This window comes from Loxodonta africana, chromosome 5, assembly GCF_030014295.1.
Source record: "Loxodonta africana isolate mLoxAfr1 chromosome 5, mLoxAfr1.hap2, whole genome shotgun sequence".
NCBI classification, from domain to species: domain Eukaryota; kingdom Metazoa; phylum Chordata; class Mammalia; order Proboscidea; family Elephantidae; genus Loxodonta; species Loxodonta africana.
Genome location: NC_087346.1, coordinates 2,658,063 through 2,675,400, shown reverse-complemented (window position 1 = coordinate 2,675,400; position 17,338 = coordinate 2,658,063). Strand labels below are relative to the sequence as shown.

The window sequence follows — 17,338 nt, the reverse complement described above, 5'->3', positions numbered from 1 at the left end:
GTCCCACCTCCAACAACCAAGCCCTGTTCCTGAGTTGACCTCTTCATACCTGGCTGTCCCCTCACTTAAGATGGGTTCTCTCCTAGAAGTCAGTCCTTCTGCTATTAGGCTTCAGTGGTCATCTCCACCTGTTAAGCAGAGTTGCCCAGCTATGTCTGAACATCAGCAGGGGACACCACTAGTGTTCTTCTCTGGGAAGCTACACAGTCACTGAGAAAACACACTTCAATTTGTCCAGTCCCTGGTTCATTAGCTATGTCAGACATGCCTGAACTACACTTAGAAGTCAACCAGTACCCCAGCTATGGGCATATACAAATATAATTTACCTAGTGATCTTGGATGTAAAGAAATTATGTGGTTTTTTGGATTTCTGGGATCACAATTGAATCCGCACTGCATATTTATCATCTCCAAACCATTATTCATACCATAAATCAAGCTCTAGCACTTAGGAGAAATGCTTTCAGGCCAAAGTACCACATTGTTATGTTTTTTACCCACAAAGAGTGAATTTTCTTAAACACAGAATGAAAGGCAGCAAACCACTGAACTAAATAGGGAAATGTGTTTAATGCAACAAGTCTTCTGCCACGCTGCCAGATTCCAATGAAGTCAAAAGGGAAATACATTTCCTTTGCCCTCAGTGAAACGAATGTGTATAAGTTTAGAAAAGCTGAGGGACCTACTTATAACCTCCCTCACAATAACAATCAAATAAACTGCCTGCTCTTTGTAAAGAATGACTACATATAAATCTCCTTCAATCAAAATGAGTAATATTGTTATTTTAATATTTGTATGTGTGCCGAAAGTATACAGAGCCTTATACAATAAATATAATTATACCAAACTAATAATAATGTCCCCACTTTAATGACTTTTGCAATCAAAAGTATAAATAAAACAAGATGAAAACTGCAATAATACCCAGAGCAGGAAACAGGAATTAGAAGTGGAATGCGTTGGCCAATATGTGGGCTGCCTTGAGTTTCAAGACTGTAAAAGGAAAGGCTGTTATAGAAAGCAGAACAAAGAAGAGTGTAAAAAACATAAAGGAGATAGCCATCAATTAGAAAGTGATGTGATCTCCCTTCTTCTTGTCTTCAACATCTGGGCTAAAGTTCACAGAAGCTCTCTCATAAGGTGACCCAAAGGAAAGAGCCCAACAATGAGGGTTAGTTTCTGGTGGTGTTTGAGAGTATGGTCTCTGAGGTTAGCCTGAGTTTGAATCCTGGTTCTCACTGAGTGTGTGATTTGTATCTAGGTGCTTAATCACCTGTGTAAGCCTCAGTTTTCTCACCTGTAAGATGGAGGTAAAAACAGTGCAGTGCTTAGCCTCACAAGACTTCAGGGAGGATGAAATGAAATGATGAAAAAGCACTGTGCCTGACATATAAATAAAGTGCTCAGTAAACATTATCTACTTTTTTTTTTTTTTAATAAATAAGTTTGCCCTCATCTTGAAGAAAAATGGAAGCGGTAGAACGGTATAGTGAGGAAAGTTCTGGTTTAGTGAGCCAAAAGGCCTTGGTTTCGGTATCGGCAGTGGGCAAGTTATTTAGCCACTCTGGGCTCAGTTTCTTCACAGAAAATGAGAAGTTGGACTAAATGATCCTAAAGCTCCCTGATAGCCTGAAAATAATTCCATGGCTCTGAGTGGAAAACCAGTAAGTTCCTAGCAAAATCACATTTCTTGCCAAAACGCCAGGCACCATATGCGCTCTCTTGCTCTGTAATCTGGATTCAGTGTTGCCACAAATCAAATCATATCTCCCAAAACACAGCTGATGAATTTAGACTAGAATGTGGGAGTTCATCCTGCTCCCTGACAAGAGCTACAAAATGGGTCAATTGCTTTCTCCATATATTTCAACTTCAGTCTCAACGGGGGCTTTGTTTAAAGGCCACCTGACTTTGCAACCATTGCCTTATATCTCTGGAAAAACACCCTGAGTCCTGGAACGATGGATCTCTACTCAGCCTGAATTTTTTGTGACGCTTTCTCAAATCTGGTACTACTAAGCCAAAAGTGCCATGCTCAATCTGAACTATAGAAACGAAGTTAGAACTGCATGAGCACTTACGGTCAAAGGAATCAGGGAAATGTATCTTTTTTTAAGAAAAAGTTTAACAATGGGTGATTTCTGAAGCCCAGGCTTGTGGTTCTGAGTGGCATGCATGCAATCTCAAAATATCTTTTCACTCATATTTCTCATAACCATCAAAGCATTACTCCTGCTCTTTTGATAAGACCTAGATATCGTTTCATTTCCTTAGTGTTTCACAAGTATTTTGAAATCCTGTAAAAAAGGGTGATATGAAATGGATGTATGAGCTTTATCTAAAATCCAATTGTGTTTAGCAATAATACTGTTTATTGAAATCCCCCTTATAAAAGATCATACATGATATATTTACCCAGCAATATACAGTAGCCACAATAAGTGACTGTGTGTCACCCCTTAAGTTACAGGTATCAATGTTGTCCTCATCTCCCTTTCCTCTAGCTATTCGAGTCCCTTTTGAGCATAGCTCCTTTCCATGTAATCCACATCCCTTTGGTTGAATATAATGCTTCCTCCAGGTATAAATTACATTTTCTAACAGTTAAACAGTACACAAACCAAAAGAAGACCAATTCTGCATGTCTCCAATTGTGTTTATAATAATACATGTTGGTTTTTGTTCAGTTTCAGCTACTGAAGAGTGGTTCCAATTTTTGAGATATAATACAGAAAATTAAAAAACAGTTCTATCATACTGTTTTAATCATAGTGACAGGCTGATTGGACAGCATGATATTGGTAAAAGAATGTAAGATTTAAGTCAGAGAATCTGGGCTTCAATCCTGGTTCCCACACTTACTAGTACGTGTCTGAGATGCAGCCCCCGCATTGTAAAATGAGAAACAGGATATTCACCTCATAGGACAGATACAAGGCTTAAATAAAGTAATTTACATTAATGATACAGTGTTAGGCAAATATTAGCTGTGATTATATAATCTAACCAATAACACCTAAATTCTTTGTGGAAAAAGATGGTGTGATGGTTAATTTTATGTGTCAACTTGTCTAGGCTATGGTTCCCAGTGGTTTGGCCAAAAAGCAGATTAGTTTCTGTTCCATAAAGTAATATAATCTACCAAACGGTTGAAAAGGGAATTTCCTTAGGGTGTGGTCTGCATCCAGACTATAAACAGACATTTTGGCAGAACTCTCCTCTCTCTCTCTCTACTCTGCACTCTTCCTGTCATCTGATCTATGGGTCTTGGGATACAAGCCTTCATGTCTCCAGCTTGCCTGCCACCTAATCTATGGATTCTGGACTTGCTTGCCCCCACAATCCTGTGAGCCAATCCCTTGAAGTAAATATAAATATGTATATCATATGTACATAGAGAGCCCTGGTGACACAGTGGTCAACAGCTTGGCTGCTAACCAGAAGGTTGGCAGTTTGAATCCACCATCTGCTCCTTGAAAACCCTGTGGGCCAGTTCTACTCTATCCTACAGGGTCACTATGAGTTGGAATTGACTTGATAGCAATGGCTGTATATATATATATAATATACACACACATACATATATGTCCACATACATATACTATTACATATTTGACTGCTTCTGTACCTCTAGAGAACCCTAAGACAGGAGGTATGATTAAATGGATAGGGATAGATAGATAGATACAATAGACAGTACTGATTATTAAAAATAATTTGGTATGTTTACTCTTTTATAATTTTAAACTAAACCTTAAAAGTCATGGGTTTCCTACACAGTGTTGGGTAATTTGTGGCCTTTGCCAGGTCATCCTGCCAGCCAGGAGGATGAATGGAGAATCCAGCCCTCACTCCATTCAAAAGCTGCACATCCTGGCACAGAACTATGTCTGCCTGGAGATAGGGACACCTTTTTCTAATTTGTACAAAGTCTTTTATAGACTAGTAGTAAGCCTGATCAGCATTATTGCACTAAATCTTCAAACAATTCTGAGAGGTATTATTGCCCCAATCTTACAAATTAGAAAACTGAGACCCAAAGAAGTTAAGTCAACCTAGGCCAACACAATGTCTAGTACACAGCAGAAATCTAAGGACAAAATAGTTCTCAAGTAGGAGTTGAGCTAGGCAAGACATGACGAAAGACTCAGCCACAGGGGTTAAACCTCATACTCCTCTTATTTCCGACAACTGATCCTGAATCCACAAAATGGAGAGGTCCATCAACAATCTAGAACACAAATCTATGACAAACAGACACAACCTCCACCACAAACAACGCAATAACATCCAATTCCTTCCATCAAAACAGTTTTAATATAAGTAGAAGAAATAATGATATAACTAAATAAACAAAAAACCAAACCTGTTGCCATGGAGTTGATCCCAAATCATAGTGGCCCTATAGGACAGAATAGAACTGCCCCACAGGGTATCCAAGGAGTGTCTGGTTGATTCGAACTGCCAACCTTTTGGTTAGCAGCCAAACTCTTAACCACTACACCACCAGGATTTCCAAAGAAACACAATGAAGCTTTAATAGGAACCATGATATAAAAGATCTACAAATGTGTTTGCCAATTTCTATCTCAAAACTGGTGGAGAATTCTGTAAAATGCTCTCAAAATGGCCTGGAGCCTCAGACCTGATAGACACTGGAGGCTAGGAGGCTGACCCTGGGGTATGAGTTTGAGAATACATCATTGTGAGTATGTCAGAGCAGATGGGCTGACATGGGTCACCAAGGGCAGAGCAGGCAGCTACAGTATTTACACCCCACAGGTAAGGATGAGCAGAAAAGACCCAAGCAATACAAGCCGAAAGTTGAGCAGGGCAGGTCAAAATCATAAACTAGAGAAATGGCTATCAATGGCCCACTGATGGATGCAAACGGTTAAGAACGATGAGAATACGAACAGTATGTGAGCAATAGGAAAAGCCTAAAAAAGTAGCACAAAGAAGTGTGCTGTATGGCCAGGCTCTTAATTTTATTCTGATTGCGGGGTGAACTAGTTTTATTTAAAGAACCAAGGTCAGAAGGGATAAAGGACCTAAGCCCTGGAGTTCGAGAAGACCTAACAGTGAATAAAATAGTTATATGGATGAATCTTCAGCTTGATGCTATAAAAGAGTTCAACAGCCCTGGAGGAGGATGCGGTCTTCAAAACTCAAAGTAAGTTGAGCTGGGAAGTAGAAAAATTGCAGGCACATGTACAAAAGGGAAAATCTAGGGCACAGTAAGATGTATTCATTCATTCATTTATTCATTCAACAAAACTTCACTGGGTGAAGTAATAGAAGTAGAAACCGCTAACACTCACATCATACTTAGCCTTTGCCGGGCATTGTTCTAGGTACTTTTTAAATCATTTAACCCTCACTCCTCTATGAGGTAAGTACTCCTATTATTCCCATTTTATATGAGGAAACTGAGGCACAGAGAGGCTAAGTAGTTTGTTTGCCTGAGCTCATTCACCTAGTGAGTGCCATAAGCAGGATTTGACCCCAGGCAGCCTGCATTCACACCATTTACTACAATAATAACAACTTGCTACATTCTGGCTCTCTAACAGCTTCCACAGATTTATTAAAGCCCAATTCCTTTTCTTCAAAGAATGTGCCATCTCATGAAAATTCTGGAAAAGCAGTAAGTAGGAACATGGAGGAGGGAGTCCCAGAAAAGTGTAAGTCAATCACAATTTTCCCTGCAGACCCAGATTTTTCTTGCCCTCAGTTGGGTGCCATCCGCAGGGAGCTTACCAATTATGTGAACTTGACAGTGGCATTAATCAGGAGGAAAAATAATCGGACCTCCCAAACACTCCTCCACCTTTCTAATAATAGATTTGAGTTATGCATATATGGGTTGAGTACTTAGCAGGTATCTGGAATTTATTTCTGGTTTGCCTAAAATTCTTGATTAAAAAAAGCCCAGGAAGTCCTATCTCTTGTCATTAAATAAATGTAAACCCCTACTAGAAAACTGTTAAAATTCTGTTTAAAATGTTCTCTGTGAAAGTTAAATGACCTTTAAGAAGAAACTCTGAAAGCGTGTCTGTATTAAAGATAATTTATGAATGGAACACATTGCAAGAGTGCTGTTAAAAAGAGTTAACACGTGTGTTCCTGAAAATGTGCCAGTAAGTTCAGTGACATTCAGACGACTCTGTTCAAGAGCCTCATATTATTGGTTCACTAATAGGTGCTGTGGCTTTGCCTTTGACCTGTACTGAGAGACATTCTAAGAAACAGTCCGTGAACCCCATTGTATTTGGCACTTACTATTGGCTACAGTTTTTAAGTTCTCTTTAAATAAACTGTTCTAGTTATTTATTGCTGCATAGTAAATCACTCTAAAACATACAGGATTAAAGCAGCAAACAAAACTTTTTTTTGCTCGTAGTTTTACAAGTTGGACATGCTCAGCAGGGAGAGCTCATCTCTGCTGGTTGGGTATCTTCTATCCCTACGATGTGGTCTCTCCAGTATGGCAGCTTCAAACTGGGCAGAATTTTTACATGTCAGCTCAGTACTTCCAAGACATGTGTTCAAGAGAGACAGAGTCAGGCAGAAGCTATATTGCCTTTCATGAGGTGACCGCAGAAGTCATGCAGCCTTACTTCCGCCATATTGTATTCATCAAGACAGCCAGTCTCAAGGTCAGCCCAGGTTTAAAGTCAGGGGAAAATAGGCTTCACCTCTTGTGTGAGAGTAGCAAGGTTCTGGAAAATCACGTGGGATGGAAAATATTGCCCTTGCCTTTTTTTTGATGCAGCCTACCATATGACCCCATAGGCAGGATTTCTCTCAGATCCTATACCAGGAATTAATGTGCTACCATCAAGAAAAGGTTGGCTTAGCTCATGAAGCTGTAGATCTTGTTTCCCTCTTTTCTACTGGTTCCAAATAGCTCAAAGTCAAGTGTGCTGCTTTCCTCTAAACAGACTTCTCGGCAAATTTCATATGCGATAACTTATTCTTTCGTTTTATTTTCCTATTATTATTTTCCCTTTGATCCAATTTTTCTCACTTTTAAAACACTTCGTTGTTGCATATGTATCTTGTTAAGCTGCCTTAAGAAAGACATGAATTTTAAAATACTCTAAGAAACCAGAGAATCCACACAATAGGAAATACATCTAGTCAAAAAAGATACCGAGAGAGTTTAATCCTCGCCAGTAACTAAAGAAATGCATTTTAAAACAAGACACCCATTTTTCACTTATGCTTTAATGTGGTGCTTAGTCCCTCACAAGTGCTTAATCCTTCACCAGTACTGTGAATTGTTAAAATGATTTTCTTTCCATCAGTCAGGGTCGGGGGTTGGGAAAAGGACAATGAGATCAATACTCCTGTATGTGTCTGGGAGAACTGTAAGCTTGCACGGTTTGCTTTCACAAAATAATTTGGGGATACTTATTAAGAGAAAATAATAAAAATTCTTGGAAATTTGCATTAGACATTAAGACATAGTCATCTTCTATGGGATAGAAAATGGTACTGGTGAAGAGTGAGCTTCTTGGATCAAGTAGACACATGAGACTATGTGGGCAGCTCCTGTCTGGTGGGGAGATGAGAGGGCAGAGGGGATCAGAAGCTGGCCGAATGGACACAAAAATAGAGAGTGGAGGAAGGAGTGTGCTGTCACATTAGAGGGAGAGCAACTAGGTGTATATAGTAAGCTGTATATGAATTTTTGTATGACAGACTGACTTGATTTGTAAACTTTCACTTAAAGCACAATAAAAAAAAAAAACTTTTTTAAAAAGACATGGTCATCTTGACTTATTTTACATCAATGAAAATTTAGGAAAAATCATTATATACAACAAATCAGTGCTAACTAAATTATGGTATGTACCCTTGATATTGAATATTGTCTGATACTGTGCTGGAAGATGAACCCCTTAGGTTGGAAGGTACTCGGAATACACAGCAGCCACAACAGTGGACTCACGCACACCAACAATTATGAATATGATGCAAGATCAGGTAAAATTTCCTTCTGTAGTACTTGGAGTCGCCATGAGTTGAGGAAGACTCAACAGCAATTAACAACAACAACCGTTAATATCATGCTTCCTTTCAAAATGAGTATTCCGGAGACATCAAATCCTGCCTCCAGCCCACCTTCCCTGGCCCTTTATTCTCCTTACCCCACACTTGGCCTTTACTATAGCATCTGTCTCACCATGTTGTGATTCACTTGTTTGTTTCCCCTACTAGAGCTCTGTCAGGATAAGTATTTTGTCCTCCAAATCTGATCTCAACTCCTCAACACCAATGCCAAACCCACTGCCGTCGAGTTGATTCCGACTCACAGCGACGCTATAGGGCAGAGTAGATCTGCCCTGTAGAGTTTCCAAGGAGCGCCTGGTGGATTCGAACTGCCGACCTTTTGGTTAACAGCCGTAGCACTTAACCGCTATGCCACCAGGGTTTCCGCACTTAATATGAGCTTGATAAATATTGAATGAGTGAAAGGTAGATTAGCTAGAAATGGGACAGTCGAGAATTAAAAAAAATTTACCTCCTAATAAATTTCATTCAGATGTTTATCTGCCAATTGTGGGACCTTATCAAGGACATGAACCTCGACTATAATTTGGAGACTACAAAATGAGAATCTTAGGAATGGAAGGAAACTCTTAGGAGGAGTGTGGATATACCTAGCACTTAAGGGCACTAAGATAGGTTGAGTTGTTTGAGTATTTTTTTTTTAAATATAGAGAGTGTAAGGTTCTTGAAAGACATGGAGTCTTTTAGGAGAGCCATGTGGATCTTTTCTACACAGAAACATTCACACATACATATTATTCTTTCCCTTCTATTCCAATGCATGTGCATACCAATATACACACCTGTATTCTAAGATAATTTATTTTTTAATTAAAAAAAATTAAGTTTTTTTATTCTAAGATAATAGGTACCTAATATTATAGAATACTAAAATTCAGAGCTATTTAAAGATTTGATAGCCATAATATATTCAGATTACTCTTAAGCCTTGAAGAAACAGATTGATTTTTAGTAATACGCGTTTTAAAATTTCAAGTTGTATTTTATCTAGATTTTTCCACCTTTAATTTTATACCCTATCCTCCTGAAAATTGACTCAAAGCTTTGTTCAATGTCACTTCTTCAGTGAGCCTTCCCTGGTCCCAGTCCTCTTCCAGAGTACATCCATCACTCTCTCTCCCCTCCTACCGCATTATTTATTCTTTGTGTCATTGATTGCCACCTGACAAGCCATGTGTTTATTTTTTCCTTCACTTATTTTCTGACCCTCATTTTAAAAAGTTCAGTCCTTGAGGTCAAAAACATTTATTCACCAAGTGCCTAGGACAACACATAGAATACAGTAGCAATTGAATAAAATATTTGTGGAAAGAATGAAAAAGTACATACAACAGTAAAGTTAAAAAGTCAGTGACTTAACTGTACATAGGAAATTAAATATACACTATGAAAATGTGTGTGTGTGTGTGTGTGTGTGTGTGTGAAGGTTCCTGGGTGGCACAAATGGTTTATGCTCATCTACTAACCTAAACGTTGGCAATTCGAACCCACCCACCCACACAGCAAAGGAAAGCCCGACAACCTGCTTTCATAACCATCACAGCCAAAAAAACACTATGAAGCACTCCTACCCTGTAACACATGGGATGGTCATGAGTTGGAAGGGACTCGACGGCAAAGGGTTTTTTCGGTATGTGTGTTACAAATAAATGCACCAAAAGCTATCAGTAACTTGGGAATTGTGACACTGGTGGGAATATGGCTGTTTTTTTCTCTATTCCAAGTGTTCTGATGGAGTTGCATCACTTTTGTTGGTGGCCTGTGCTGCTAGGTTGCGTGCGGCCAGGGTGGGCACACTGCCTGCCAGGAACTCTTCTATTGGCACTTTGGTGCATTCACCTTGCTCTGGGATCTTTTTCTCAATTTTGCAGCCTCAGGTATTTGATTTTGCCCCAATCTGAGAGTAAATCATCCTCCAGAGATTCACTTGCATTAAGCTTATTCATAAAAGACTAGATATAAAACCAAATGCGAAAATGTCTTTAAAATAATAAATTTAACTCCCGAGGGGAAGGAATACTTACGGGGAGCTCAGTTATAACTTGACTTAGTGATCGTAAAATCAGATCAAGAGCATTTGCTTTAAGATTCTGATGACTAACAGGATTGATTGTGCTACTAGAGCCTAACGGATGCATCCCTCCCCCGCCCCACAAAAAAAAAAAAAAAAAAAAAAAAACCTCTTCCTGACCCCAGATGAAGCCAGTGGACCCGGAGAATACTTCCTGGGCAGTGCTGGGACATACTGGCAAGTCTGCCTCTGTGACCTTGCTAACGTCCTATTGCTGGCCATCTATTTCCTTTTCTTTGACATATTAATTCAGCTCAATTTGTAATAGTTTTAGACCTGTTAATATAGCTAGTTTTTATTTTACTTCCTGCTTCTGGACCTGAGCAACATTTTATATTTAAGTGATATTTTGCATATTTCTAAAGTCATCATTATGTTTTGATTTTATAGAAAATTCTCAGAGGCATGAAAGTACGTTGTTTTCCCTGTTGTCTGCTTTAGAATTATACAAATATTTTCTAAAATCAGGAAAGTAAATAATCTATACTAAGAAATGTTACTTTTTAGATCGTATTTTTTAAAAAGTAAGTGTTCTGGAACTGTAAGGTACCTTCATCCCATATTAAGTATGTCTGAACTGTCAAAATGACTGGTGGCCCAGGCACGCCAGGCTTGTATTTCAGTGACAATGAACGTGCGTCCTAGGAAAGAACTCATCCTAAGGAAAGGGTCAGTGGCCCAAGCACGCAAGGGAGAAGGGAACAAGAGTGCAACATGTGACTGTCACTCAGGCTCTCCTCCAGCCCACACCTATTAAATCAGTAAGAGTCAAAATACTTCTCTCTCTGGACCTCCATGGACCTTTAGACTGTAAGACATCAACAAAATTGGTGCTGGTGGTGGTTTGGTGATTGAAGCAGCAATTTTGTACACACTGTCACATGGGTGGTAACACCTTCAATGCCCTGAGATCGAGGACGCAGAAATCAGTGCCCTCATTGCCAGTCATCAGGTAGCTTGACCACAAACATTGGCAGCTGTGGTACCTTTGGTGAGCATTGGTGATGTAGCTACATTTTGGCATCTGCAGTAACTGGGGTCACTAATATAGCCAGCCAGTAGAAATGGCATTTTGAAGCTGACATGACATAGACATTCTTAGAGATTTTAGACTATTTTACTAAGTGTACATTTATTTTATTAAGTTAGAGAGGGTTAAACTTTCAGCAGACCAGGTGAGAACAGATATATAGAAATATTATTTTGTGACTATTATTATACTATCCCATGCTAAGGTCAGTTTGTCAGTTTATTGTACTGCGGTGGCTTGTGTGTTGCTGTGAGGCCAGAAGCTGTGCCACCAGTATTTCAAATACCAGCAGGGTCACCCATGGTGGACAGGTTTCAGAAGAGCTGCCAGACTAAGACAGATAAGGAAGAAGGACCTGGCAGTCAACTTCTAAAAAAAATTGGCCAGTGAAAACCTTAAGAATGGCAGTGGAACATTGTCTGGTATAGTGCCAGAAGATGAGTCCCTCTGGTTGGAAGGCACTGAAATATGACTGGGGAAGAGCTAGCTCCTCAAAGTAGGGTCAACCATAATGATGTGGTTGGAGCAAATCTTTCAGGACTTTCATTTGCTGATATGGCATGATTCCAAATGAGAGGAAACAACTGCAAACATCCATTAATAATCGGAACGTGGATTGTACAAAGTATGAATCTGGGAAAATTGGAAGTTGTCAAAAATGAAATGGAATGCATAAAGATCAATATCCTAAGGCATTAGTGAGCTGAAATGAGTTAGAATCAGCCATTTTGAATCAGACAATCATATGGTCTACTATGCCAGGGATAACAAATTTAAGACGAATGACATCCCATTCCTCATCAAAAAGAACATTTCAAGATCTATCCTGAAGTACAACTCTTTCAATGATAGGATACTATCAATACACCTACAAGGAAGACCAGTTAATAGGAGTATTATTCAAATTTGTGCACCAACCACTAAGGCCAAAGAAGAAGAAATTGATTTTTACCAACTTCTGCAGTCTGAAATTGATCAAATATGCAATTAGTATGCCTTGGTAATTACTGGTCACTGGAATGCGAAAGTTGGAAACAAAGAAGAAGGATCAGTAGTTAGAAAATATGGCCTTGGTGATAGAAACAATGCAGGAGATCCCATGATAAAATTTTGCAACACTAACGACTTCTTCATTGCAAATACCTTTTTTCAACAACATGAATGGCAACTGTACACGTGGACCTCACCAGATGCAATACAAAAGAATCAAATCAACTACATCTGTGGAAAGAGTCGATGAAAAAGCTCAATATCATCAATCAGAACAAGGCCAGCGGCCAACTTCAGAATAGTCCACTGATTGCTCATATGCAAGTTCAAGTTGAAGCTGAAGACAATTAAAACAAATCCACAAGAGCCAAAATATGACCTTGAGAATATCCCACCTAAATTTATAGACCAACTCAAGAATAGATTTGATGCATTGAACATTAATGACCAAAGACCAGAGGAGTTGTGGAATGACATCAAGGACATGAAGAATGCAAAAGCTCATTAAAAAGATGGGAAAGAAGGCAAGACCAAAACGGATTTCAGAAGAGACTCTGAAACTTGCTCTTGAACGTTGAGTACTTAAAGCAAATGGAAGAAATGATCAAGCAAAAGAGATGAACAGAAGATTTCAAAGGACGGCTCGAGAAGACAAAGTAAAGTATTATAATGACATGTGCAAAGAGCTGGAGATGGAAAACCAAAAGGGAAGAACACACTCAGCATTTCTGAAGCTGAAAGAACTGAAGAAAAAATTCAAGCCTCAAGTTGCAATAGTGAAGGATTCTACAGGGAAAATATTAAATGATGCAGGAAGCATCAAACAAGAATGGAAGGAATACACAGAGTCACTATACCAAAAAGCATTGGTCGATATTCAATCATTTCAAGAGGAAACTTACGATCAGGAACTGATGGTACTGAAGGAAGAAGTCCAAGCTGTGCTGAAGGCACTGGCAATAAGCAAGCCTCCAGAAATTAACAGAATATCAATTGAGATGTTTCAACAAATGAATGCAGCACTGGGGGTGCTCATTCATCTATGCCAAAAATTTGACCATAAAAGATCTATATCCGTGCCCATTCCAAAGAAAGGTGATCCAACAGAATGCAGAAATTATTAAACAATATCATTAATATAACACACAAGTAAAATTTTGCTGAAGATAATTCAAAAGTGGTTGCAGCAATACATTGACAGGGAGCTGCCAGAAATTCAAGCCAGATTCAGAAGAATACGTAGAACAAGGGATGTCGTTGCTGTTGTCAGATGGATCCTGGCTGAAAGTAGAGAATACCAGAAAGATATTTACCTGTGTTTTATTGACTATGCAAAAGCATTCAACTGTGTGAAACATAACAAATTATGGATAACATTGCAAAGAATGAGAACACTTAATTGTGCTCATGAGGAACCCGTTCATAGATAAGAGGTAATCATTCTAACAGAACAAGGGATGCTGCATGATTTAAAATCAGAATAGGTGTGCAACAGGGTTGTATCCTTTCACCATACTTATTCAATTTATATACTGAGCAAATAATATGATAAACTGGACTATATATATGAAGAAGAACGGGTCATCAGGATTGGAGGAAGACTCATTAATAACCTGCTATAAGGAGATGACACATTCTTGCTTGCTGAAAGGGAAGAGGACTTGAAGCCCTTACTGACGAAGACCAAAGACTACAGCCCTCAGTATGTATTGCACCTCAACATAAAGAAAGCAAAAATCTTCACAACTGGACCAGTAAGCAATGTTATGAATTGAATTGTGTCCCCAAAAAACATGTGTTACCAGTTTGGCTAGGCCATGATTCCCAGTATTGTGTGATTATCCACCATTTTGTCATCTGATGTGATTTTCCTGTGTGTTGTAACTTCTATATGAAGTTGATGAGATGGAGTTAGTGGCAGTTATGTTAATGAGGCAGGACTCAATCTAAAGGATTAGATTTTGTCTAAAGCCAATCTCTTTTGAGATATAAAAGCAGAGGAGATGGAAGGACCTCGTACCACCAAGTTAAAAGAGGAGGAGCATGTGTGCTTTGGACCTGGGCTTCCTGCATTGAGAAGCTCCTTGACCCAGGAAAACTGACAACGAGGGCCTTCCTCCAGAGCCAACAGAGAGAGAAAGCCTTCCGCTGGAGCTGATGCCCTGAATTTGGACTTACAGCTCACTAGACTGTGAGAAAATAAATTTCTCTTTGTTAAAACCATCCACTTGTGGTACTTCTGTTACAGCAGCACTAGATGACTAAGACAAGCAACATAATGATAAATGGAGAAAATGCTGAAATTGTCAAGGATTTCACTTTACTTGCAGTCACAATCAACTCCCATGGAAACAGCAGTCAAGAAATCAAACAATGCATTGCATTGGGCAAATCTGCTGCTAAAGACCTCTTTAAAGTGTTGAAAGTAAGGAAGTCACTTTGAGGACTAAGGTGCACCTGACCCATGCCATGGTACTTTCAATTGTCTAATATGCACACGAAAGCTGGGAAATCAATAAGGAAGACCAAAGAACAATTCACACCTTTGAGTTATGGTGTTGGAGAAGAATACTGAATATACTACGAACTGCCAGAAGAGCAAAAAAATCTGTCTTGGAAGAAGTACAGCCAGAATGCTCCTTAGAAGCAAGGATGTTGTGATTTCGTCTCACATACTTCGGACATGTTATCAGGAGGGGTCAGTCCCTGGAGAAGGACATCATGTTTGGTAGAATAGAGGGTCATAAAAAAAGGAAGACCTTCAATGAGATGGATTGCAACAATGGGCTCTATCACAACAAAAATTCTGAGGATGGCACAGGACTGGGCAGTGTTTCATTCTGTTGTACATAGATAGGGTCGCTATGATTTGCAACCAACTCAAGGGCATCTAACAACAACATACTAAGGTAGCTGTGTCCTGGGAAACATAGCTTACTCACCTAAACCTAAAGCTTCAGTTGAACAGAATCATTCCCTTTAATGAAAAGTGATTTGTTCTGAGATGACAGCAGACCAAGTAATCACTACTGTGTCTATAAAAATCAGGCTATATCTAGCTAAAAAGAATAGTTACTTCTAAATTTGAAAAATCATCTTAAAAATAGAGAAGAATACAAAAAATATTATCCTGAACACCCACTCCCACACCCAAAATGCACTAACATTGATATTTTGGCATATATGCTTCAGATCTTCTCTCAAGAAATAATGCATTGTAGTCAAAGAATCTCCTACGTTTCCTTCTCCACTCCTATCCCCATTCCTTACCCTTCCTCCCAAGAGAAAATCATGGATACCAAAGGAAAATTTTTAAGTAACAGTTGGGATGTTTTATTCTTCTTGAAAATATCGTAACCTGTAAAGAAACTGCTTCCTTTTGAATGAAAGGAAAAAGCAGTCAAGGACAGTCGTATAGAAAAGTATTACATAGTTGTAAATCTCACTCTTCCTTTTCGGTTGAGGGTGAGAAAAAAAAAAGTTGGGAGCTGGGAACCAGAGATAAGATAGCGTTTCCTCCTCCCAGCAATTCTTCCTTTAGAAATGGAGAGAGGAGGAGACTAAGAGAGACCCGCAGTTGATCTGTGAGCAGTGAGTAGCTACAGGCAGCACGAAGCCAGCCAAGCCTAAAGGATAAAGCAAATCCCTGGGCATGAATTTTGATTCCAAGCTAAGAAATGTAAGGTAAGCTACAAAAAACAAAAAATCTCATTAAGGCCTAGACATATTAGGTTGCAATAAAAATATATTCCTTTAAAGTCAGTGAAAAGGCTACGCATTTTTTCTGTAGTTTTTCCATAGCTTGCTTCAAGAGAGAATGTAAAGCTTCATGTAAGTACAGTAGTTATTTAAAGATATTTAAATAAGGTTCTCAATTGTAAAACAAAAATATTACACAAATTCAGAATTGTACATCAGGGGTCAGACTTGTAATTAAGCAAGGAAATTAAAACTACTCATCTGTCTCTGCTCCTTCATGAAATCCAATTACTATTCATAGTAAAAAATCAGTTGCCATCCCGTTGGTTCCAACTCACAGCAACCCCGTGAGTGTCAGAGTAGAGCTGTGCTCTATAGCGTTTTCAATGGCTGATTTTTTTTTAGAAGTAGATCGCCAGGCCTTTCTTTTGAGATGCCTCTGGATGGACTCAAACCCCAAAGTTTTTTTCTGCTTCGGCTGCTGCCATGGCACATGTGAAAAAGCTTGTGGCAAAGAGGGGCAAAAAGGAGAAGCAGGTTCTGAAGTTCTCCCTTGACTGCTCCCACCCTGTAGAAAACGGAATCATGGATGCTGCCAATTTTGAGCAGTTTCTTCAAGAAAGAATCGAAGTTAACGGGAAAGCTGGTGATCTCGGTGGAGGGATTGTAACTATTGAACGAAGCAAGAGCAAAATTACTGTAACCTCCAAGGTGCCTTTTTCCAAAAGGTATTTGAAGTATCTCACCAAAAAATGTTTGAAAAAGAATAATCTATGTGATTGGTTGTGTGTAGTTGCTAACAGCAAAGAAAGTTAAGAATTACGTTACTTCCGGATTAAGCAGGGCAAGAAGAGGAAGAAGATGAGGCTTAAAACTCATGTATCTGGAATATTTTGTATTAGTCCTTGAATAAAACTTGGGAACCAAAAAAAAAACCCTGAACTTTTTGGTTAGCAGCTGAGTGCATTAACAGTTTGCACCACAATATTAATAGTAATGAAACAAAAAATACATTAACTCATGGATTTTCAGTAGGGCTTGGCAACTGACCGTAGCTTGGGGACAGACTGGAAATCTCCCAGAAAGCAACCACAGGAAACAAGAGCAAAGATAACATCAGAAGAGTGGACAAAATTCTAGAAGGTGGGAAAGAGGTAGACTTGTAACTGAGTTAATCAAAGAAAGAAGGCTGCAAACTGTCCGTAGTAGTAGGGGTGAGGAATAAGACAAAAGGAATTCACCTCTTCACACCCCAGAATCCCAGAAAGGCTCAAGATTTTGAGGTGCTGGGAGACAAGGAGCTTTGATAAATAACACCTCTTTTTTCGCCAATTGAGTGTATAACCAGTCAAGCCATAGATGCAGGAGCCAGATAGCAGGAGATCAAAATGTCATCTTTCACGTGCAATCCTGATTGAAGACTGGACCAGGGAAAATTTTGTGGGAAAACTGATGAAATTCAA

General features: G+C 39.1%; 1 protein-coding gene across 1 annotated transcript; it reads left to right on the top strand.

Moving 5' to 3' along the window:
* The first annotated feature begins 16,361 nt into the window (after positions 1 to 16,361).
* Positions 16,362 to 16,825, top strand: LOC111750771 (large ribosomal subunit protein eL22-like). Its single transcript, XM_064286270.1, has one exon. The coding sequence runs from the start codon at positions 16,362 to 16,364 to the stop codon at positions 16,689 to 16,691; it is 330 nt and encodes a 109-aa protein (XP_064142340.1). The 3' UTR covers positions 16,692 to 16,825.
* The last annotated feature ends 513 nt before the right edge of the window (positions 16,826 to 17,338 follow it).

Bases quoted from the DNA above. Each gene is read 5' to 3' on its own strand.
- LOC111750771 (XM_064286270.1), top strand. From the start codon at position 16,362: ATGGCACATGTGAAAAAGCTTGTGGCAAAGAGGGGCAAAAAGGAGAAG.